The 23520-nt window shown below is 38.4% G+C and overlaps 1 protein-coding gene across 2 annotated transcripts in view; it reads right to left on the minus strand.

Moving 5' to 3' along the window:
* Positions 1-9885, minus strand: part of COPB2 (COPI coat complex subunit beta 2) — a 39113-nt gene extending 29228 nt beyond the window's left edge. For both annotated transcript variants that reach the window (XM_032334576.1, XM_032334568.1), the window contains exon 1: positions 9759-9885. In XM_032334576.1, the coding sequence (XP_032190467.1) occupies positions 9759-9761 (3 nt within the window). In that variant the 5' untranslated portion in view covers positions 9762-9885. The remainder of the gene's footprint in view (positions 1-9758) is intronic.
* Positions 9886-23520: the final 13635 nt, after the last annotated feature.

Below are 23520 nucleotides of genomic sequence, written 5' to 3' on the forward strand. Positions count from 1 at the left end.
CTGAGCCATCCAGGCACTCTAATTAACTTTTTTAAAATAGTTGTGAATAGAATATTCTTCACTTTTCAAAACTTGAAAAGTGGTAGTTCCTTAAAGGTTAGTTGCAACATGAAATCTGAAAGCACATAAATGAACCTTTATGAACTTTTTATAGTTTGTTACATGAAATCTCTTGGCCTATTATGTATTTTGAATGGATCTCTAACACATGCATCTTTTCTAACATCATGCATTGTTTATTTGGAAAATTCTGAATCAATGAATTATGCAAATCTTCCAAATTTTGACACATTTCATTATATAATAACAAAAAGTCACATTCATTAATATCACCATCTACCACAAGGGATAAATCTTCAAGTATTAGAAATCTAAACAGTTTAATGATAGAATTTTTCTAAAATTCTAATTTTCACTTCAAAGCACCAATTTTATCACTGGGAACAAATAATGTCAAGGACCAGCAAACGTCTTTCAGTTTTTAGAAAATGTCTGCCAAATAATCAAGTCTGAACAAACATAGTATGTCAGTCACTGCTTCAAGCAAGCTTGTAACTTAACAGTATGCAACAGAAGTATCTTGTGCATACTTCTCATGTCATTACAAAGAATATTTAAAAGATGTAGGCTCAAGTATCGAGATGTAATAAAACTAGCGTTTTTTCCTGCTTCATCAATGACATTCTTAAGTGAAACTGGATTAAAAAAAATTGTGTGGTAATAAGGAATGTACTGTTAGTTCAATTTGATGACATTATACCAGCAGTTCAGTTTTATCTTCCATTTGTTTTACAGCAAGAGTGCAAATTATCAACATAGGGAACCTCCTGGAAGACTATGGGGGACTCCTAGGAGACTACAGATAACACTTGGAGAATGCCTGGTTTACAGAGAATCTAGTAATTAAATGTAAAATATCTACTAAATCACAAGGTTGTGCCCATGTCATTAGTGTCCTATCAGAAAATATTCTGAACAAGTGTTATTCATGAAGTCTTAGTAATCCTAAAACTATATATCAATCAAAACAGTATAGCATTGGCATAAAAACACAACGATCAATGGAACAGAATAGAGAGTCCAGAAATAAACCCATGCATATATGGTCAATTACCCCACAAAAAAGGAGCCCAGTATATACAATGGGCAAAGGATGGTCTCTTCAATAAATGGTGTTGGGCAAACCTGACAACAATATGCAAATGAATGAAACAGAGGAGTGCCTGGGTGGCTCAGTTGGTTAAGTGTCTTGACTCTTGATATCAGTTCAGGTCATCATCTCAGGGTTGTGAGATTAAGCCCCCTCCCATGTCAGTCTCTACACTGGGTGTGAAGCCTGCTTAAGATTCTCTCTCTCCCTCTGACCCTCTCTGTGCTCTCTTAAAAAAAAAAGAGAGAGAGAGAGAAGAGAGAGAATGAAATTGGACCATTATCTTATACCAAAAATTAATTCAAAATGGATTAAAGACTTAAATGTAAAACCTGAAACCATAAAACTCCTAGAGGAAAACAGGCAGTAAGCTCCTTGACATCGGTGATGATCTTTTTGGATCTGACACCAAAGCAAGGGCAATAAAAGCAAAAATCACCAAGTGGGTCTACATCAAGTAAAAAGTTTCTGCAGAGCAAACTTATTAATAAAATGCAAAGGCAACATAGTGAATGGGAGAAAATAACTGGAAAACATACACCTGGATAAGTGATTAATATTCAAAATATACAAAGAACCCATCAAACTAACAGCAAAATAATTAACCAAGTAAAAAATATGAAGAGGTCCTAAAGAGACATTTTTCCAAAGAAAGATTACAGATGACCAACAGGTACACAAAAAATGTTCAATGTCACTAAACATCACAAATCAAAACCACAATAAGGTATCACCTTACACCTGTTAGAACGGCTATTATCAAAAAGATAAGAAATAACAAATATCAGTGTGGATATGGAGAAAAGGAAACCCCTATGCACTATTGTTTGGAATGTAAATTGGTGCAGTCACTGCAGAAAACAGTGTGGAGGGTCCCCTCAAAATTAAAAATAGAGAACTGGCTATAGGACCTAGCAATTCCACTTCTGGGTATTTACCTGAAGAAAAATCAAAGCATCAAGTTGAAAAGACATGTGCACCGGGGCGCCTGGGTGGCTCAGAGGGTTAAACCTCTGCCTTTGGCTCAGGTCATGACCTCAAGGTCCTGGGATCGAGCCCCAAATCAGGCTCTCTGCTCAGCAAGGAGCCTGCTTCCTTCTCTCTCTGCCTGCCTCTCTACCTACTTGTGACCTATCTGTCAAGTAAAAACAAACAAACAAACAAAAAAACCAGACACGTGCACCCCCATGTTCACTGCTGCATTAGTTACAATAGTCAAGACATGAAAACAACCTAAGTGTCCACTATAGATGAATGGATAAAGAAAATGTATGCAATATATACATATTATACATAATATTTTACTGCATATATGTATTATTATATTTATGTATGTGTGTAATAATACTTATTTTTTGCATATGTATTATTATATATACATTGGAAGTAGTTGAATAAAAGCCTTGTGAGGTTTGCTTTGTCTCAGGAAATGATCTACACTGAAATTATCTAGTGATCTTCATTTTGTGTTGAAAAGTAACCTTACATTTCTAGTCCATTCATGATCATTGTGGAAGATCACAAAAATAAAGATTCACACACACGAATATTATTCAGACATAAAAAAGAATGAAACCTTGCTATTTGTGTCAACATGGATGGACCCTGAGGGTATTATGCTAAGTAAAGTAAGTTGAAAAAAGACAAATACTGTATGATCTCACTTATATGTATAATCTTAAAACAAAAAAATAAAATAGCTCAAGCTCATACATGCACAGAACAGACTGGTGGTTGCCAGAAGCAGGAGGTGGGTGTAGGCAAAATGGATGAAGAGGGTAAAAGAGTACAAACTTCCAGTAATAAAATAATTAAGTCATGGGAATATAAGGTATAGTTAAAAATTCTGTGTTGCACAATGCTTTGAAACTGGAGCTCAATCACAAGGAAAAGTTCGGAAGGAACTCAAACACCTGGAAGCTAAAGACCATCTTGCTTAAGAATGCTTGAATCAACCAGGAGATCAAAGAAGAACTTAAACAATTCATGGAAACCAATGAGAATGAAGACACTTCGGTCCAAAACCTATGGGATACAGCAAAGGCGGTCCTAAGGGGGAAATACATAGCCATCCAAGCCTCCCTCAAAAAAACTGAAAAATCCAGAATACACCAGCTGTCTCTATATCTTAAAGAACAGGAGAATCAACAACAAATCAAACCAACTCCACACATAAGAAGGGAAATAATCAAGATTAGAGCAGAGATCAATGAGGTAGAAACCAGAGATACAGTAGAATGTATCAATGAAACTAGAAGCTGGTTTTTTGAAAGAATCAATGAGATCGATAAACCACTGGCCACACTAACCCAAAAGAAAATAGAGAAAGCCCAAATTAATAAAATCATGAAAGAAAAGGGAGAGATCACAACTAACACCAAGGAAGTATAAACAATCATCAGAAGTTATTATCAACAGTTATATGCCATTAAGCTAAGCAACCTAGATGAAATGGATGCATTTCTGGAAAACTATAAACTCCCAAAATTGAACCAGGAAGAAACTGACAACCTGAAGAGACCGTTATTTAGTAATGAGATTGAAGCAGTGATCAAAAACCTCCCAAAAAACAAGAGCCCAGGACCTGATGGATTCCCTGGGGAATTCTACCAAACTTTCAAAGAAGAAATAACACCTGTTCTCCTGAAGCTGTTTCAAAAAAATTGAAGCAGAAGAAAAACTTCCAGACTCTTTTTATGAAGCCAGCATTATCCTGATCTTCAAACCAGGCAAAGATCTTACCAAAAAGGAGAATTCCAGACCAGTATCACTGATGAATATGGATGCTAAGATTCTCAACAAGATCCTAGCAACGGGATCCAATAGCACATTAAAAAGATTATCCACCATGACCAGGTGGGATTCAAATATCCCTGGGCTACAAGGATGGTTCAACATTTGCAAATCAATCAATGTGATAGAACAAATTAATAAGAGAAGAGAGAAGAACCACATGGTCCTCTCAATTGATGCAGAAAAAGCATTTGACAAAATCCAGCATCTGTTCCTGATTAAAACGCTTCAAAGTATAGGGATAGAAGGAACATTCCTGAACATCAAATCTATCTATGAAAGACCCACAGCAAATATCATCCTCAATGGGAAAAAGTATGCAGCCTTCCCGTTGAGATCAAAAACACGACAAGGATGCCCACTCTCACCACTCTTGTTTAACATAGTATTAGAAGCCCTAGCAACAGCAATCAGACAACAAAGAGAAATAAAAGGTATCCAAATTGGCAATGAAGAAGTCAAACTCTCTTTGCAGATGACATGATTCTTTATATGGAAAACCCAAAAGACTCCACCCCCAAACTACTAGAACTCATACAGCAATTCAGCAACGTGGCAGGATACAAAGTCAATGTACAAAAATCAGTGGCTTTCTTATACACTAACAATGAAAGTACAGAATGGGAAATTAGAGAATCGATTCCATTTACTATAGCACCAAGAACCATAAGATTCCTGGGAATGAACCTAACCAAAAAGGTAAAGGAACTGTACTCGAGGAACTACAGAACACTCATGAAAGAAACTGAAGAAGACATAAAAAGATGGAAGACCATTCCATGCTCTTGGATCGAAAGAACAAGCATTGTTAAAATGTCTATAGTGCCTAGAGCAATCTATACTTTTAATGCCATTCCGATCAAAATTCCACCGGTATTCTTCAAAGAGCTGGAGCAAATAATCCTAAAATTTGTATGGAATCAGAAGAGACCCCGAATCGCTAAGGAAATGTTGAAAAATAAAAATAAAACTGGGGGCATCATGTTACCTAATTTCAAGCTTTACTACAAAGCTGTGATCACCAAGACAGCATGGTACTGGCATAAAAACAGACACCTAGACCAGTGGAACAGAGTAGAGAGCCCAGATATGGACCCTCAACTCTATGGTCAAATAATCTTCGACAAAACAGGAAAAAATATACAGTGGAGAAAAGACAGTCTCTTCAATAAATGGTGCTGGGAAAACTGGACAGCTATATGTAGAAGAATGAAACTCGACCATTCTCTTACATCATAGACAAAGATAATCTCGAAATGGAAAAAAGACCTCAACATGAGACAGGAATCCATCGGAATCCTAGAGAAGAACATAGGCAGTAACCTCTTCGGTATCAGCCACAGCAACTTCTTTCAAGATATGTCTCCAAAGGCAAAGGAAACAAAAGCGAAAATGAACTTTTGGGACTTCATCAAGATCAAAAGCTTCTGCACAGCAAAGGAAACAGTCAACAAGACAAAGAGGCAACCCACGGAATGGGAGAAGATATTCACAAATGACAGTACAGACAAAAGGTTGATATCCAGGATCTATAAAGAACTTCTCAAACTCAGCACACATAAAATAGACAATCATATTAAAAAAGGGGCAGAAGATATGAACGGACACTTCTCCCATGAAGACATACAAATGGCTATCAGACACATGATAAAATGTTCATCATCACTAGCCATCAGGGAGATTCAAATTAAAACCACATTGAGATACCACCTTACACCAGTTAAAATGGCCAAAATTAGCAAGACAGGAAACAACAAGTGTTGGAGAGGATGTAAAGAAAGGGGAACCCTCTTACACTGGTGGTGGGAATGCAAGTTGGTGCAGCCACTTTGGAAAACAGTGTGGAAATTCCTCAAGAAATTAAAAATAGAGCTTCCCTATGACCCTGCAATTGCACTCCTGGGTATTTACCCCAAAGATACAGATGTCGTGAAAAGAAGGGCCATCTGCACCCCTATGTTTATAGCAGCAATGGCCATGGTCGCCAAACTCTGGAAAGAACCAAGATGCCCTTCAACGGACGAATGGATAAGAAGATGTGGTCCATATACACTATGGAGTATTATGCCTCCATCAGAAAAGATGAATACCCAACTTTTGTAGCAACATGGACGGGACTGGAAGAGATTATGCTGAGTGAAATAAGTCAAGCAGAGAGAGTCAATTATCATATGGTTTCACTTATTTGTGGAGCATAAAAAATAGCATGGAGGACAAGGGGAGATGGAGAGGAGAAGGGAGTTGAGGGAAATTGGAAGGGGAGGTGAACCATGAGAGACTATGGACTCTGAAAAACAATCTGAGGGTTTTGAAGGGGCGGGGGGTGGGAGGTTGGGGGAACCAGGTGGTGGGTATTAAGGAAGGCACGTATTGCATGGAACACTGGGTATGGTGCAAAAACAATGAATACTGTTACGCTGAAAAGAAATTAAAAAAAAAAACAAAACTGTGTTGCATACTTGAAAGTTGCTAAGAGTAGATCTTAAAAGTTATCACAAGAAAAAAATTATTGTAACCACATACGGTGATAGATATTAACTAGACTTACTCTTGTGATCATTTCACAATATATACAAAGAGTAAATCATTATGTTGTACACATGAAATTACTATAACATTATGTCAATTATACCTCAATAAAAAAAATTGATTTCTTTGGAGAAAAGTATTTTGGCAATAATATTAATAAATGGTAGATGAATGTGATGTGTGATCAATACAGGTTATACCCAGGTCCATGAGGGCCTTTGGAGACAAAGAGGAATGTTTATAGCATTTTAATGGATTTTAGTCATAGGAACCTAATGTAATTTAAATGGGAACCTAACTAGTGAGTTACTTAGTAATCGAATAAAAGAACCTAATTCTAACTTAATTAGAACCATTTTAAACAAAAATTAAAATACTTTCCAGTCAGAAAATGCTACTAGTTTAAAACCGCTTTTTTTCCAATCTGGATTCAACTAAACAGACAAGAAAATGATGTGAATAAGTATTTTCTCAATTCTCCCAAGGATACCATTCTAAGAGAAAAGTTAATTCATTATAAACAATGACACCGAGTTCAGTAATCTTAATTTTCTCTTGGACACAGATGAGGGAAGACTGATTTAAAATATGTTTCCCCTTCAAAAGGTTTTAAACACACCTAAAAGTTTACTTGGCAAGTTACCACTGAATCTTTTTGTGATCTTCCACGAAGGTCATGAGTGGAATAGAAATTTAGGGTTACTTTTCAACACAAAATGAAGATCACTAGATAATTTCAGCATAGATCATTTCCTGAGACAAAGCAAACACCTAACAAGGCTTTTACTCATCTACTACTTCCAACCTTATTATTACCCTAGATTTATTTGAAAAGATCGGAATTCTCTGGCTCTTCTCTACAATCACCAAAAAAATGTTTCCCCTGCCATGCCTTCCTCTTCGTCTCAAACTTTCTACTTTCAAACCACCATCCTCACAGTTCTTGGTCATTCAGGGAAGCAGGACCTTTTACTTCATCCTTTTCTTAATTTTGCCTCATTTATTAGCATGACAAATTTCAACTCCTTTTACTGGTCTCTTTACAGTGAACAAACATGAAGTGTCTTCTGTGTGCCAGGAACAATGGGGGCTTTCATGTAAGCCAGCGCATCTCATACTTTCCTATAGCAAATGAGGAAATCCATCACTTATAAATTGTGTATATTTTACCATACGGATGTTTAATGATTACTGAGTAAAAGTGATGCTCTGGAAAGGTGGGCTGAGGGACTAAGCAACCCTAGTGCACCTCGAAATACCCTCCAATTCACAAATCCCAGTTAAAAAAGCAGAGCCAAGATCTTTTGCTGTAATTTCACCCGACATTTAAGTGACTACTTTGAATAAGACATTCTATTAGATATTCTCAAAATACAAAGATATTTATACTGTACCCTTAATTCTAAATGTCTCCCTCCATTTTCCAAAAGCTGGATGCATTTAAGACTCAGCTTAAATTACTGCCACCAATATAATCTTTTGGATTACCCTTGCCAGAACTATCCTTTCTTAAGGGATTTTAAGAAGCCAATTTAAGAAGCTAATTTAGCTTTAAGAAGCTAAATATACACGTCTCTTTTTGCTTTATTTATTTTTTTTTTAAAGATTTTATTTATTTATTTGACGGAGAGAGATCACAAGCAGGCAGAGAGGCAGGCAGAGAGAAAGGAGGAAGCAGGCTCCCTGCTGAGCAGAGAGCCCGATGTGGGGCTCGATCCCAGGACCCTGAGATCATGACCTGAGCTGAAGGCAGCGGCTTAACCACTGAGCCACCCAGGTGCCCCCTCTTTTTGCTTTATAGAGTAGATGCTCTTCAGGGGTCTTTACCTCCACAGCATCTTATATATTTGGATATGGGGGTTTAAGGACAGATGGTATAATCGAGGTCTAGAGAATTATGCTGAATTCAAATTTCAGTTCCACCACTCATTTCAAATATGCAATACTGAACAAGTTTACTTAACTTCTCTGAGGTCTGACATACGTAAAAGAGGATTAATACTTTTATCTACAACTGAGAGTTATGAGAATTAAATTCAGTGTTAAGCAGTTAGAATAGTGCCTGGCCTATCATAACCACTCCATAAACATTACTTATAACTCATTCTCCCAGCTGCTCTAAGAATTAGGAGGCAAATGTTTAGCAAATTGGATGGGCACGTAATAAACGCTCTATGGAAAACAAATGAATAAATAAATCCACATTTTGTATCTCATACAAAAAATTTTAAATGTATTAAAGAATGAAGGATATTTCACTATAAAATGTCCATTCCTGAAAGCACAGCACACTCCAGACCAGATCACTGGTTAACAGGAGGCAGAATAATTAAGAGACCTGAGATCTTGCTAAAGGGCTCTTAACCTGGGGACCCACGGAAGTTCACAGGTAAGAATGGGGGAGACGTGGTGTCCGAGTGAACCCACTGAAGTTTTTGCAACACTGTGTGCTTCTCAATCCATTTTTCTAGGAGGAGCCATAACTCTCACCAGTTTCCCTAAGGATTCAGTCTCTGTTGTAATTCCAACTCTGCTTCAATTAGCCTTACACAAACTTAAAAGTTTTAAACTACGAGATACAGAATTTAGACTAATTAATCTCCAACGTCTCCAAGCCCTAGTTAAAAGAAGAGTGGGCAGGAAAACGTTTAAAAATAAAATACTGACTTTCTTATATTTTTTCAGAAAAGATATTCTTACACTATTGTAGTTTTTCCTTCTTATTACAACACTCTTGAGCCAAAGTACTTTAGGGTATTTTGGGGGGTGAGACGGACAATATAAAAGTGCTGTCTGTCACGACTGCCATTCTTACCAGCCACTGTATTTGCAAATGCAGAAAACCACGTCAGTTTTAGAAGCAACGTCCTAACCCTTCCTTGCCCCCTAGAAACTTAAAGTGGGATCCCAAAGCATTCTAAATTCTTTTGACATAAACACTTTACCTAATTTCAGAAGGAGTTCTTATCTGCTTAAGACCGTAGTTTGTGGTTAGCACCCACGACTATAGCATACTATAGCATGTTTAAGACCAGCTACCGCCGTTTTAAGGGCCCAATGAGTAGGTTTGGCAAAGCCCCGGCACTGCCTCTCCACACCACCTCCGATTTCTGGGCCTCACTGCCGCCTCCCTCACAGAACTCAACCCAGACCAGGACCCCACAAGGCCTGAGGCGGCGGCCGCAACGAGAGCCCAGGCCGCTGCTTACCGCAGCCCCCAGTCCCGAAGCCCAAGAACTGGCCTCAGACAAGAGGCCCCGCTCCTTCCTGCAGGGTCTGGACCTACCATCGCTCCGTTGGTCCGAGCCCGTGAGCCCTCACTTGCCACAAGCGACGCAATCCCTGAGAGACTCACCGACCCGCTGACCAGCCGACTGACTGACGTGGAACTTCCGGGAGGCAGTTCTCGCGATAGTGGAGGCCAGGCTCTTAGCACCTGCGCAAACGCGCCGCGGGGGCTGACGTTTTCCAACGTCCTCGCCAGTTTCCTAGGCAACGCGGCCCTCTAGTTGTCCGGAGCCGACTTGGAGCAGCTAGAGAGGGCGGGGTGTGGTCTTTACCGTCGGGAGAAATCGTCTGAGGTTCCTGAAAGAAGACGAGAACTAGAAAACAAAAACAGGGGGAAAAAAAAAAGAAAAAAGAAAAGAAAAAAAAAATATATATATATATGAATTGGAAAAACGAGATGCTTAGTCCCTTTGGATGCTAACGGCAGGGGGAGCTCCCCCTCGGTGCAGCTGTGCCTTGAGAAGGGCTCTTGGAGTCCTTCGACTCTGAAGGGAGGGATGGGGGAGAGAAGGTGAAGCAAGGCTCCAAGGCCTCGAGGCTGGAGTACGAGACCCAGAGAATTCTCTGCAAGCCCCGCCGAGCGCCGAGTGAGGCTGGGAAGCAATAGCCGGACTCGGGCGGAGCTTCAGATTCGTGAGGTTGGGAGGATGCCCGAGGAGATGGGGACTACTCCACCATGCATGATCGCCCTTTACTGAGCATACACTGTGTTATTCATTTATTTAACAAATACTTACCGATCTTCGGCTGTGTGCCAGAAGTACTTTCCTCTCAAATCCTCATATCGAATCTGAAGTAGCTCCAGAAAGTGCCTTGGCGGAGGCCGGCAGTAAGTGCTGGAGTCCGGGTTTCATCCCGGATTCCTACCCCTCTTAGTCCCATGCTGTTTGTACTACGTCAGAGTACCTTTTCGATAAGGAGCTGAGCCACAGGGATCGAAAAAACTGCAACATATGAACGAGTACCTCTGGCCTGAGAGAAGCCTTGGCTTTTTAAGACCTCTGTATTTTCAGAAAAGCTAAAATTGGGTCTCTGTAGAAACCCAAATGGTACACCCTGTAAAATTGGGTCTTTGTGTAGAAACATATTCAGAGGGAGCCATGGACTCTGCATCAGGTAATTTGGCTTTTAGTGACAGCTTTGCTGCTAATGTGATCTCTTTATGGGCCTCAAAGTTCCTCATATTTAAAAAAAAAAAAAAAAAAAAAAGGTTGGGGTGCCTGGGTGGCTCAGTTAAGCGTCTGCTTGGGCTCAGGTTAGGATTCCAGATTCCTGGGATCCAGCCCTGTCCCAGGCTCTCTTCTCAGCGGGAAGCCTGCTTTTCCTTCTCCCTCCTGCTCTGCTCTCTTTTGGTCAAATTTTTAAAAAATTAGGTTGAATAATTTCTAAAGATCTTTCCATTTCAACTATTCTGTTTCAGTGATATTTAATAGTAGAAGAGCGGGTCTGGAACTGGATTTAAATGCCAGCAGTTTTATCTTATGAAATGTAAATTGAGACTACTAATTGAATGTTTACTCTGTGAAGTGATTGAGGATCAGAAGAATTAGTTGAAAGTTTTACAAATGCAAGCTATATCTAATTTACTTGAATAGTGGAGCTGCCAATATTTCTGTTTCTCGGATCCGCTTGCATTTGAGAAAGTATCTTCAGACTTGGCACACTACCAAGTAATACAAAATAAAATGACATCATCTCTATTCTCAAGGCACTCAGTTGGGAATACTTTATGTACCATGGGGCACCCAAGGATTTGTTTAGCTAGTATTGATGAGAGCTGAGCCCCCAATTGTCACACTCACTTTGACTATATCTTTTCTCATTTTGTCCCACTGCAGTTAACCAACATTAAGTCCTGCAGTTGTATCCTATAAATTCATTTTTTTTCAACCATTACATATTGAATGTGTATTATACCTAAAGCACTGTATGAGGTGCTGCCTGAAAAATAGACCTATAAAAATTTAGTCCTGGATTTGGCTGAGAGAAATTCCATTTTAAAGAAATAAGATTCTCACATATGAACAAATACATAAAATAACATTAAATATATGTGTATATTCCTATATTTTCAACTGTGGGTTTAAATCTTTTGTTTACTCTGGTTTAGAAGAGATTGGAAGGTTAGGAAAATAGCTCTGGGGAAAAACAAATATGGATAAGCTTAGCAAATTAGTAAGGGGTTTCCCAAGAGGTTGATTGCAATTGATCAACAGATCTTAAAGTCTTACCTGGTCAGTTTCTAGGATGACTGTTTCAACCCTGCCCTTTTTCTGCTGCTGGGGGAATTCCAAATGGAAGTTCAGCCAGTAATGCCTCTATCAGTACTCTGTATACACACCGTGCTCTCCCCATTCCATTACCACCCCTTCATAAAAACTTGAAGTGAAAATAATTCCTTGAAGAAAAGTCCAGTTGGTATTTTGAAAAAATAAAACTCTCTCTTCCTTACTCTTCCTCTTCTTCCCTCTACCTCTGTGCACACACATGTATGTGTGTGTGTGAGATCACATAGCAATGTGTTGAGTAGGCACACGAATAATAACCTGGCTTCACTCTTCAAAAGGAGGTCAGTTGTGTACAAATAATGAAATAATATGCCAAATCTGAGTACCCCGAGAAGTACCAGTATTCTGGAAATAAAATATCTAACCTGGGGTATCCGTTTCATAAAGGAGGCATAATTGGAGCAGGACTTTGAGGTAAAGAGTATGAGATATGTTTGAGAACCACAAAAAGTCCAGTTTGCTTGGTATTTATTTAGAAGGGCATTGAGGGAGAAGACTGGAGAGGAAAGATGGAGCTAAAACCTGAAGATTCTTAAATAGGGAGGAATTGGGCTTTGATTCAATAAACAATCCGGAATCATTTGGCCAGAAAAGAAACCTGTTCATATCTGCACTCTGTAAGATTTACCTTTTGTTCATGCATATGAAGGAAGGGATTGAGACAGTGAAATACTACACATGTTTAAGAGAAGTGTGAAAATAACAGTAATTATGAATAAATTTTATTGAGTGCCCACAGTGTACCTAGCATTGGAATATGCACTTTGCTTACTATGATTCATACAGTAATACTAAAAGACATTATTTTCTCCCAACTTCTAGATGAGAGACTGAGGTCCAATTGGTTAAGTAATATCCTCCATTCCACACTGTTCAAGAATGAGTGACAGACTTGAAATATGAATCCAAGTGTATCTCCAAAATGAGTGCTCTTTTTACTGGACTGGTATTTCTTCCCTTTTCACCAAGAAGCTAGAATCAATGAGATACACAAATGATTTGCATTTGTTATGAGTTAGTGTTGGGAGGCATCCTAATACTAATGTTTTGAGTCTAATGAACCTGGAGAACACATTTAATTAGAGAAGTGGAGCCCATAAGTGACACAAAGAAGAAACAGAATAAGACATAACAGGAAAACGGTATGCCACAAAAAGAAGAGAGGGAGAACATAATAGGTTGACCAGCAGTCTAGATGACTTTAGAAAACTTAAGGAGGTTTGGTATTTGTGGGGAAAAAACAATTGCCAATAAATTAAATGATTGTGAGGACACTAGTAGCCTTCAAAAAAGTGTTTTCAGTTAAGTAATGCTAAGGGAAGCAGGTTTGCAAGAGGTAAGATATGCTTGGATGGTAAGGAAGTGGAAGTAGTGAATATAATTTATTTTACCAAAAGAGTAGTGTGAAAAGGGGCTCCTGGGTGGCTCAGTTGGTTAAGCGATTGTCTTCAGCTCAGGTCATGATCCTGGAGTCCTGGGATTGGGTCCCGCATCATGCTCCCTGCTTGGCAGGGAGTCTGCTTCTCCCACTGACCTCTCTCCTCTCATGCACACTCTCTCTCATTTTCCCTCTCTCTCTCTCAAATAAATTTTTTAAAAAATCTTTAAAAAGGAGTAGTGTGAAAAGGCAAATGTTGATGTCTCGCTGATAGTGAATTGATTGTTTCTGTATTTAGGGTGTAGTTGACATTCCTTCATAGTAACACTCCAAATAGATGTATGCAAGTAAACAGACCTTTGCAGCGTGAGTAGGAATTGTCCAAACAAATGTCAAGAGGGAATATACAGAGCATTTTAAGTGGAGGGAAGAGAGAGTTTAATTTTTCCAGAGAACTAAAAGTAGTTTAGCATGTCTGAGCCAGATAGTAAGAAGGGGAAGAATTGAGAAATGGGACTAGAAAGATAGATGAAGCTCAGATCTTGAAGGTCCATGATTGCCGGTTTAAGGAGACTAGACTTTATCGAGAAGGCTCTAGGGAACCATTGGAGAATGTTAAGTAGGGTAATCTTCATGCTCCATTACTGATTCATCATTGCATGTCAGTTACTTTCCCTATTAAAGGAAATGTTAAGGTTATCAGCTGGATTTCTGCATGACGTGAATAAGAAGAGTTTTGACCACATAATGACATACCAACCATCGGCAGACTAAATTGAGTTGAAGAACCACTGAGCTGTATTCTAGGAATGAAGCTTGTGGATGCCCAACACTAGAGGCAAAAGCATCAATTAACTACAATGTGCTGTGCATTTCATATGATTACCTTCTAAGAATTTATAAGTTGTTAAAACAAATTCACTCCATGTGATGTGGGCTTGGGGATAAAGGAATGTTCACTTTTGTCTACCTGAAAGCATAAAAATCTAAATTTTTAGTCCTGTTTTTGCTGTGGATATAAATGTTACCTTTTAAAAGAATGCATTAACTTCATGTTTAATAAAAACTTTTAGAGGAGACAGAGTTTAAAATGAACTTGGAATGAAATGAAGGAGGGGACTGCATAGATTGGAATTGCTAGACATTGTAAGTATAGTAATAGAATTTTGGAAGTTTGTTGTTTAGTGACCTCCATAGTGTTCCACATGTCAGAACATTCTCTACTCCACTCTTCACACAGAACACTAAGACCACCAATGTTAAGTCTTGACCAACAGACTCTGGAGACCTCTGTCTCAAGGTTGTCTTGTGGGGAGACCTTTCCTGGTCTTGGTTACCTTACCTGCAAATAGTGTTGGACAAAATGAACTCCAAAATTACTTCCCACTCCAAGGTTCTTCCAATTTTTTAGTGTGATTCTGTGTTCTTTTCAAATAAGGAGGGCAAAAGGATGTAGGATGTATTAGAGACCTGTGTTTTTACTTTATGCATCAGTGCAGTAATCCCACATATTTCACTTTCAGATTCAGAATAGGCTTCCCTTTAAATCCCACATATCACTTTTTCTCTGGAAGCCATATTTGATCAGCAAATTTTGGATGAGGGTTCATTATCCTTTGAATAATACTGTACAAACCTGAGGGTCATAGGGCTTACGGCAAGGAGCCTGATGGATGTGATGGGGCTTGGAGCAGAGACCCAATTGTGCATGGTATGCCGAGGTCCTTGGCGAACATTTTTGGAAAACCAATACTTAAACTTTCTTTCCAGAGAAAAGATTTTTACAAAGTTTTACATAAGCAAGCTGATAGGTTTAGAGCAATTATGTTTCCTTAAGAATTATGTCCTTGCAAATGACAGTGCTGCATATAAATAAACGAATAATAATGACAAATAGCCTGGATATCTGGCATGTAGCAGTTACCTTTAAATTAATTGAAAAAAAAATTTAATGTAAAAGTGAAATATCTGGAGTGACAAGGCACTGCACGGTATAATTTCCATCAAATTGCCTTATTCCACTTTCTTCTAAAGAATTTGTCAGCTCAAGTTGATCTAAGGGCATTACTGAATTTGAATTCAAATGTAGTTCAAGCCCAAGGTTTAAAAAATGAAGTCCTTGGGCTCTGAGCTCCTGATATGCTTTTGTACCTGAAGATGATAATCCAAATCATATTGAGCTGCACTACTATAGGACTTCTCATCTGATGTCAAAACAACTTTGCATTGATAGTGCTTGATCCATCACTAAAATCAAATTAAAGGTACTAGTGCTAGGAAGAAGAAATTGTTTCTTTTGCTAAATATGACTATACTTCGGCATATTGTACATTGACAAAGAATGCAGATATAACTTTATCTTTAAAAAGTTTATATATAAAGCAGATGTTAGGTAACTGGATCATATATAAATTTTATTTACACACACATATATTACAGGTGCTTTTATTTGTATTTTCTAACTTCTCTCATAAACTTACTGTGTGAAAATTTTTTATGCAAATATATAGCAAAGGAGCTTGTCATTAAAGGGAAGCCTATTCTGAATCTGACTATAAAACAAATAAATACCCCTTATTTTCTGCATAAACCTGGATTTTCATTTTATAAAGCCCATTTGAGGTGCAACAAAATGATATAATCATATCAGGAATGAGCAGTTTGCCAAAAGAGAATATGCAATCCCCGAGCATTCCAGGGGATATATGAAACAGGTTTTGCAAAAAGAAGTTCTCCATGGGGTGCTTGGGTGGCTCAGTTGGTTAAGCATCTGCCTTTGACTCGGGTCATGCCCCCTGCTCAGCAGGGAGCCTGCTTTTCCCTCTCCTGCTTCCCCCTTGCTTGTGTTTCCTCTCTCACTATTTCTCTCTGTCATAAATAAATAAAATCTTTTAAAAAAAAGTTCTCCTATGGATTTTTTTAAGGTGTATTCCTGATAAAACTAGACAAGGAAGCAGCTGTGCTGGAAGATTTAAACGGGCAGAGGCCGAGTCGGTGCTGGGTGGCTCAGTCAGTTAAGCATTTGACTTCAGTTTGGGTCATAATCTCGGGGTTCTGTGATTGAACCCTACATCGGGCTTCCCACTCAGAGGGGAGTCTGCTTGTCCCTCCATTCTTCCCCCTGCTTGTGCTCTCTATCAAATAAAACCTTTTTTTTTTTTTTCAAATAAAATCTTTAAAAACAAATAAACATGCAGGAGGGAAAGGTTGAGACAGGGATCAAGGAGGAGGAAGGATGAGAGATGCTTAAGGTAGCCCAGTGTTTTTATTCAGCTGCCACGTATTAGTACTGCCAACACCTGTATTGAAATGCCAGCACAAGATGACAGCTACTTTGAATGTCTCCACCACCCTAGCTGATCAGGTCCCTCCCCTGGGCTTCTTCAGATTCTAGCCACTAAAGGGGTAACAAGTTACACAAGGGGCCCCAGGACCCTGGTCTTGTGCAGCAGCCGGCATCTGGTCTGATACCGGGAATCTTTTCTGTTTGATGAGTGCGGTGCTTTTGAGTACTGTCAAATATTTTGAGCATCAGTCCTGCATATAAGGTAAGGTTAAGGAACTGGTCCTCAATGCATCAATAAATGAGGAATCACTGAAAGGAGAAAGCAGGTGTTTTCCACCAACAAGTATCATATTCATGGTTGGGCAGATTATAAGGCAGGTTTGGTTCATCTTTGACAGCCAATTTCAACTTCTCAGGTACCCTTATCACTCTTTCCCACCAACTCTGTGTTCCACTACAGATCTTGTTCTGTAACTTTCTCAAATACTCTTCTGATGAACATCTCTCCTAGTCCATCCTTTTAAAGAGTTTATTTGACAGAGATAACAAGTAGGCAGAGAGGCAGGCATAGAGAGAGGAAGGGAAGCAGGCTCCCCATTGAGCAGAGCGTCTGATTCGGGGCTCAATCCCAGGACTCTGGGATCATGACCCGAACCAAAGGCAGAGGCTTTAACCCACTGAGCCATCCAGGTGCCCCCTAGTCCCTCATTTTTTAAAGTGCGATCAATCAACACTGGTTTTTCATGCCTCTCTTAGAATGTCCAGAATTTTCAAGGGGGCCATAGACTAAGAAAAGGGATCAAATTCATTTTTGAATGGCGGTTGTGTGTAGAATTCCAGGTTAGCACTAATTTTCTTTGAGCATGTCAAAGCTTTATCAGTGTACCATTTTCCCATGTGCTGTTAAAGGTCTGTTATCAGTTGCTCCTTTGAAGATAACTTTTTTCTCTGGTTGCTTTCTTAGATTTTCTTTATGTCTTAGTTTTCTGCAGTTTCATTATGAGCTGTCTAGGCATGGGTTTCACTCTCTTCTGCTTAGAATCCAGTGAATCTCTTAATTCTGTGAATAGATGTCTCTCATCAGTGCTGAGAAATTCTCAGTCTCTCTGCTAGTTTCTCTTTCCTGGCATGGCAACGGTAGAACTTTGTACCGTATCCTCCACATCTCCTACTCAATTTTGTGTATCTTTTTTTTTCATTCTCTCTGTACTGCATTCTGTATAAGGTCTTCTGCCCCACCTTTCAGTTCATTATTTCTCCCTTATATTGTCAGTGTGTCACAAATACGATAACTGAGTTTTTATTTCAACTACTGTCTTTTTTTTTTTTTTAGTTTGGTTCTTTTTCAGATATGGGGTATAACTTTTTATAGCCTCCTTTAATTGTTTCTAACATTGTCATTTATTTCCACAAACACATAGGCATAGTTGTGTTTTAAACCTGAGTCTAATAGCTGAATTCGGTATGGGTTTATTTCTTCTCTCTTGTTTTGCTGATTCTTATTCCCTTGATGCTTGCTTATTTTTGATTGAAGAATTAACTGGCCACTTTCCTTAAATTATTTATGGGTGTACTCCAAAGCCTAGTTTGGGTGTGCCCACCTCTACCCCCAGATCCTTTATTTTGGTTTTGCCAGGCAACTGTGAGCAATAACAGTTGAGATCTCTTCACACCAAATTTATGGCTTACAGGTTTCTGACTCACCCAGGTTAAGTGTACACATAGTACAAGCCCACAAGAGGGTGATCTGTGGCCACAACTTCTCAGAGACTTTTTTCCCTTTCTTTTTAATTCTCTTGCCTTACTAATTGCCAAGGCAAGCTTTCTGGCAGCCCCCTGAGATTGAGGGGTAGGGGAGGCAGACTGAGGTCTGGCTTATCCTTAATCTGCATGTGTATTAATGTGGAGAAGTTGTCTGTAATACTCATCAGTTTCTGTGGGTCCCAGGTCTTACTTGGCATCCACCCAGCCCCTAGGGCCCACAGCAGAGTTGACAGACACCATTATGGGTTTGGATCATCCAGGAGTCTTCTTACCATTTGGTAGCACCCACATATTGACCTGAAAATTCTTTATTGTGTTTTCAGGTCTTTGGTTATTATAAAATAGTAGTGTTTATTTAAATCCATTTGAATAACATTTTTTGTTTGTGTTTTTAGCAAGAGTGTTGATCTGAATAACCTAGCTCACTGTTGCCTGAAAGCTGTATAACAGTAACATCAAAGCTACATTTTTATTTTTATATTTTTTTTAAGAGAGAGAACATGTGTGTGAGTGAGGGTTGGGGGCAGAGGGAGAGGAGAGAGAGAGAGAATCCTAAGCAGGCTCCCTGGTCAGTGTGGAACCCAATGTGTTAGGATCTCCACGACCCTGAGATCAGGACCTGAGTGGAAATCAAGAGTCAGATGCTCAACAAACCGAGCCACCTAAGTGCCCCTCAAAGCCCTTCCCAGTGTCCCTGAAAATTGACCTCATCTATGGGTGATGTGGCAGGGTAACATTTTGACACATCTGGCAAGACTTTTCCCCATATTTCTTCATATGCTATTTTCTTTCAGCATATCTCATCTTTGACTCTCCCACAGCCTTTGCTGAATCATCTGTTTCAAATTCTCCCTCCATTTCCTCTGCCATTGCCATCCCCCTCACCTGGATCAAAATATGAGGGAAAGGTTAACAGCCGTTACCAGTATTCCCAGATTAGAGCAGGATCTTCCCCCAAGGACAAAAAAATGTACATACAGATACACTTTTCATATAATCTCAACACTTTATGGAATCCATGTTAAAAACCCAAGCTCCACATATATGATGTAGACATCACAATTAAATTCAACAAACATTCCTGAAGACCTCTTACATACCAGAAATGATGATGAGTTTTAGGGCTAGATAAAAAGGACACCATTCTTATCCTAGAGGTGCTTGAGCTTCTTATGATAATAAACTAAAAATATTGTCCTCACAAACATATCCAGGGTGATTACTCTTCAAAGGGATTTTATAAAATTATTTTGCCTGCTTAAAAAAAGCAGGAAGATTGGATGCACTCTAAATTCCATTTGCAGAAAAAGGAGTGGAAGCCTAGCTACAGGTTTTAGTGGCCTGTAGCCACATGGTCAAACAAGTAAAGAATTAATGACACAATATAATGATCACTCTGCAGGTGTCAGCAGCACTTACACAGAGCCCCTGTACCCTGGACATGGAAGGCCATGTTGCCATAAGAAGTTGGGGCCAATGGCAGTGTAAGAAAGCATCCATGGGACACCAAAGGGAAATGCAAACTGTGCATTGCTACCAGGCACATTGTCTGCCTAAGATGGAATGTAAATTTTGCTTTTGGCATTAGGAAAGTAGGCATTACAAGTGTAGCCACATCTTCCAACAGTCAAGATTATTGTGAATAGGGCTCTTAATGTCTTATTGCAGCACTAGAACATTTTCCACAGATTGGATATGTTCCCCTTCTCTCATCCCCTAATGATCTCATTTGCAATTCACTGAAAATCTAGGGTGTACAGTACCACCCTGAATGAGATTCACCAGTGAGCTAAGTTGGGGTAAGTTCCTTAGCCTGTGACTACATAGTGGAATTGCATCATACACTCTAATTTATGCAAATTCACCTATTTGAGCTCAGAAATAAAGATGGCTTAAATAATATTAGCAGCACGTCTCTCTCTTGGAATGAACACAAACTAGAAGTGAATCTGCTAGTCCTTCAAAACACCTCAGTTCCTCTGTATCTCCCACAATGACAACTGTTGCCTCAGTGAATGAGCGTCTAAGTAATTTTCCTATCCTACCTCAATAAATGTGATCCATCTGTTACCTAGAACTAACCCAGGAAGCAGTGATCAAGGGGGGGAAAGTGTTGTGTTTTTAGGTGTTGCTACGGATACAGTGAAGATCCCTGCTGTCCAATAAACTTCACTACCTATATTGAGCTCCATGAAAAAGGTGAAAACCAAAGACAAAAGGAACATCCAAGATAAAAGAAGGAGGGTGGCATACCATTAGCCTTAGGAGATTAAAAGACTTTCTTGAAGGAGGAGACACTTAAGAATATGCCAGATTATCTCACAGTTGACCATCGGTCACAGAGTTTGGTGCTTTTCATCCAATAACTCTGAGAGCATCTCCATTTTATAGATGAAAAATCTGTTGCACACAAAGGTTAAATAACTTGCTTAAGGTCACCCAATATGTGGTAGAGCTGGGCCTCAAACCAGGTGGGTACTGTAAGGTAATACTTCTACCTATTATAAGGATAATGTTAAGTTAACTAGGTTATTAGAACTTAATAATAAATGAGCACTCAGTAAATATTAATTATCTTCCCATCTGCTTATATTGTATCCCTCTATAGCTCCTAGCTTGGAAGCAAATGTTTAATAAAAGGGCCATGAAAAAGTGTGGTAGAGGATGGGTTGAGCTGTGTAGGGAAGCAAAAATGTTACTATCACTGGAACTTGTCAGTGGACTCAAAGCAAATCCCATGTAAAGATTTCTAAGGATATAATAAAATCAATATACACAAATCTGTTGCATTTCTATACACTTATAACAAATTATCAAAAGAGAAATTAAGAAAATAATCTCATTTACAATTGCATCACCAAGAATAAAGTTTCTAGGGATAAATTTAATCAAGAAAGTGGAAGACCTGCACACTGAAAACTATAAGACATTGGTGAAAGAAATTGAAGAAACACAAATAAACAGAAAGATATTCTGTGTTAATGGTATGGAATAATTGATATTGATAAAATGTCCATGCTACCTGAAATAAACTACAGGTTCAATGCAATCCCTACCAAAATTCCAGTGGCATTTTTCACAGAAATAGAACAAATAATCCTAAAATTTTCATGGAACTACAAAAGACCCATATTAAGAAAGAAGAACAAAGCTGAGGCATCATATTTCTTAATTTCAAGCTATATTACAAAGCTATAGTAATCAAAATAGTATGGTATTGGCATAAAAACAGACCCACACATCAATGGAACAAAATAGAAAGCCCAGAAATAAACCCACACATTAATTTATGAAAAAGGAGCCAGAAACATACAATGGAGAAAAGACATCTTAATAAATGCTGTTGAACAAAGTTGACAGCCACGTGCAAAAGAAAGAAACTGGACTACTGTCTTGCACCACACACAAAATGTAATTCAAAATGAATTTAAGACTTGAATGTAAGACCTGAAACCATGAAACTTCTGGAAGAAAACATAGGCTGTAACATTTTTTAGATTGGTCTTGGTGATAATTTTTTGGACTTGATCCCCAAAACAAAGGTAACAAAAACAAAAAACCAAACCAAACCAAAGCAAAACAAAACAAAACAAAAAAACAAATGGGACTATATCACACTAAAAAGCTTCTGCACAACAAAGGAAAAAAGGAAACCGTCAAAATACTGAAGAGTTAACCTACCAAATGGGAGAAAATATTTGCAAATCATATATCTGATAAGAGGTTAATATCCAAAATATAGAAACAAGCCATGAAACTTAATAGCAAAATAAAAACAAAAAGCAAACAAAAAAACAATCCAATTAAAAATGGGCAGAGGATCTGAATAACCATTTTTCCAAAGATGACATGCAGATGACCACAGGTACATGAAAAGAGGCTCAGCATCACTAATTATCACAAAACTGTCGTGAGATGCCACCTCACACCTATTAGAACGGCTATTATTAAACTATCATCAAGTGTTGGCAAGGAGGTGGAGAAAAAGAAACCCTTGTGCACTATTGGTGGGAATGTAGTTTGGTGCAGCCATTATAGAAAACAGTATAAAGGTTCCTCAAAAAATTAAAAATATATCTACCATATGATCCAGCAATTCCACTGGTGAGTATTTACCAAAGAAAATGGAAATACTAACTCAAAAAGATGATGCATCCCCATGTTCATGGCAGCATTATTTACAACAGCCAAGATATGGAAACAACTCAAGTGTCCAATAGTAAATGAATTGATTAAGAGACGGTGGTGGTGGTGGTGGTGGTGTGTGTGTGTGTAATGGAATATTATTCAGCCATAGAAAAGAAAATCTTGCCATTTACAATAATATGGATGCATGGATGGACCTTGAGAGCATTATGCTAAGTGAAATTAGTCTAAGGAGAAAGACAAATACCATGTGATCTCACTTACAGGTTGAATGTTTAAAACAAACAAACAAACAAACAAGTTCAACCTCATAGATACAAAAAAGAGATTGGTGGTTGCCAGAGGCAGGGAATAGGGTGGAGGTTGGAATTAATGAAGAGGATCAAAAGGTACAAACTTAACAACTATAAAATAAGTAAGTCCTGGGAATGTAATATGCATCATCATGGCTATAGTTAATAATACTGTCTTGTATATTTGAAAGTTGCTAAGAAAGTAGATCTTAAAAGTTCTTATCACAAGAAAAAGAACTCTAACTATGTATGGAAATGGATGTTAACTAGACTTATTGTGTGATCATTTCACAGTATATAGAAATATCAAATCATTGTGTTGTACACCTGAACTAATGTTGTGTGATGATTATACCTCAATAAAAAGGAGTAAAAACTTGGAAAAAAAAAGATTTCCTGCTGGTCTTCTATTACTGAAGAGTTGAATATAAGATCTTCACTGGGACATCCAAACCTACTATATATAAATGTTTGTTGATTGATTTCCAAAAAATACTTATACATGCATGTGGTATTATATTATATACTATATATTAATATATGTGTATATATAAATATCTGTTTTTAAATTTGGCTATCACATGGGAGGAGTTACTTTTATTTTT

This window comes from Mustela erminea, chromosome 1 (genome assembly GCF_009829155.1).
Source record: "Mustela erminea isolate mMusErm1 chromosome 1, mMusErm1.Pri, whole genome shotgun sequence".
In the NCBI taxonomy this organism is placed as follows: domain Eukaryota; kingdom Metazoa; phylum Chordata; class Mammalia; order Carnivora; family Mustelidae; genus Mustela; species Mustela erminea.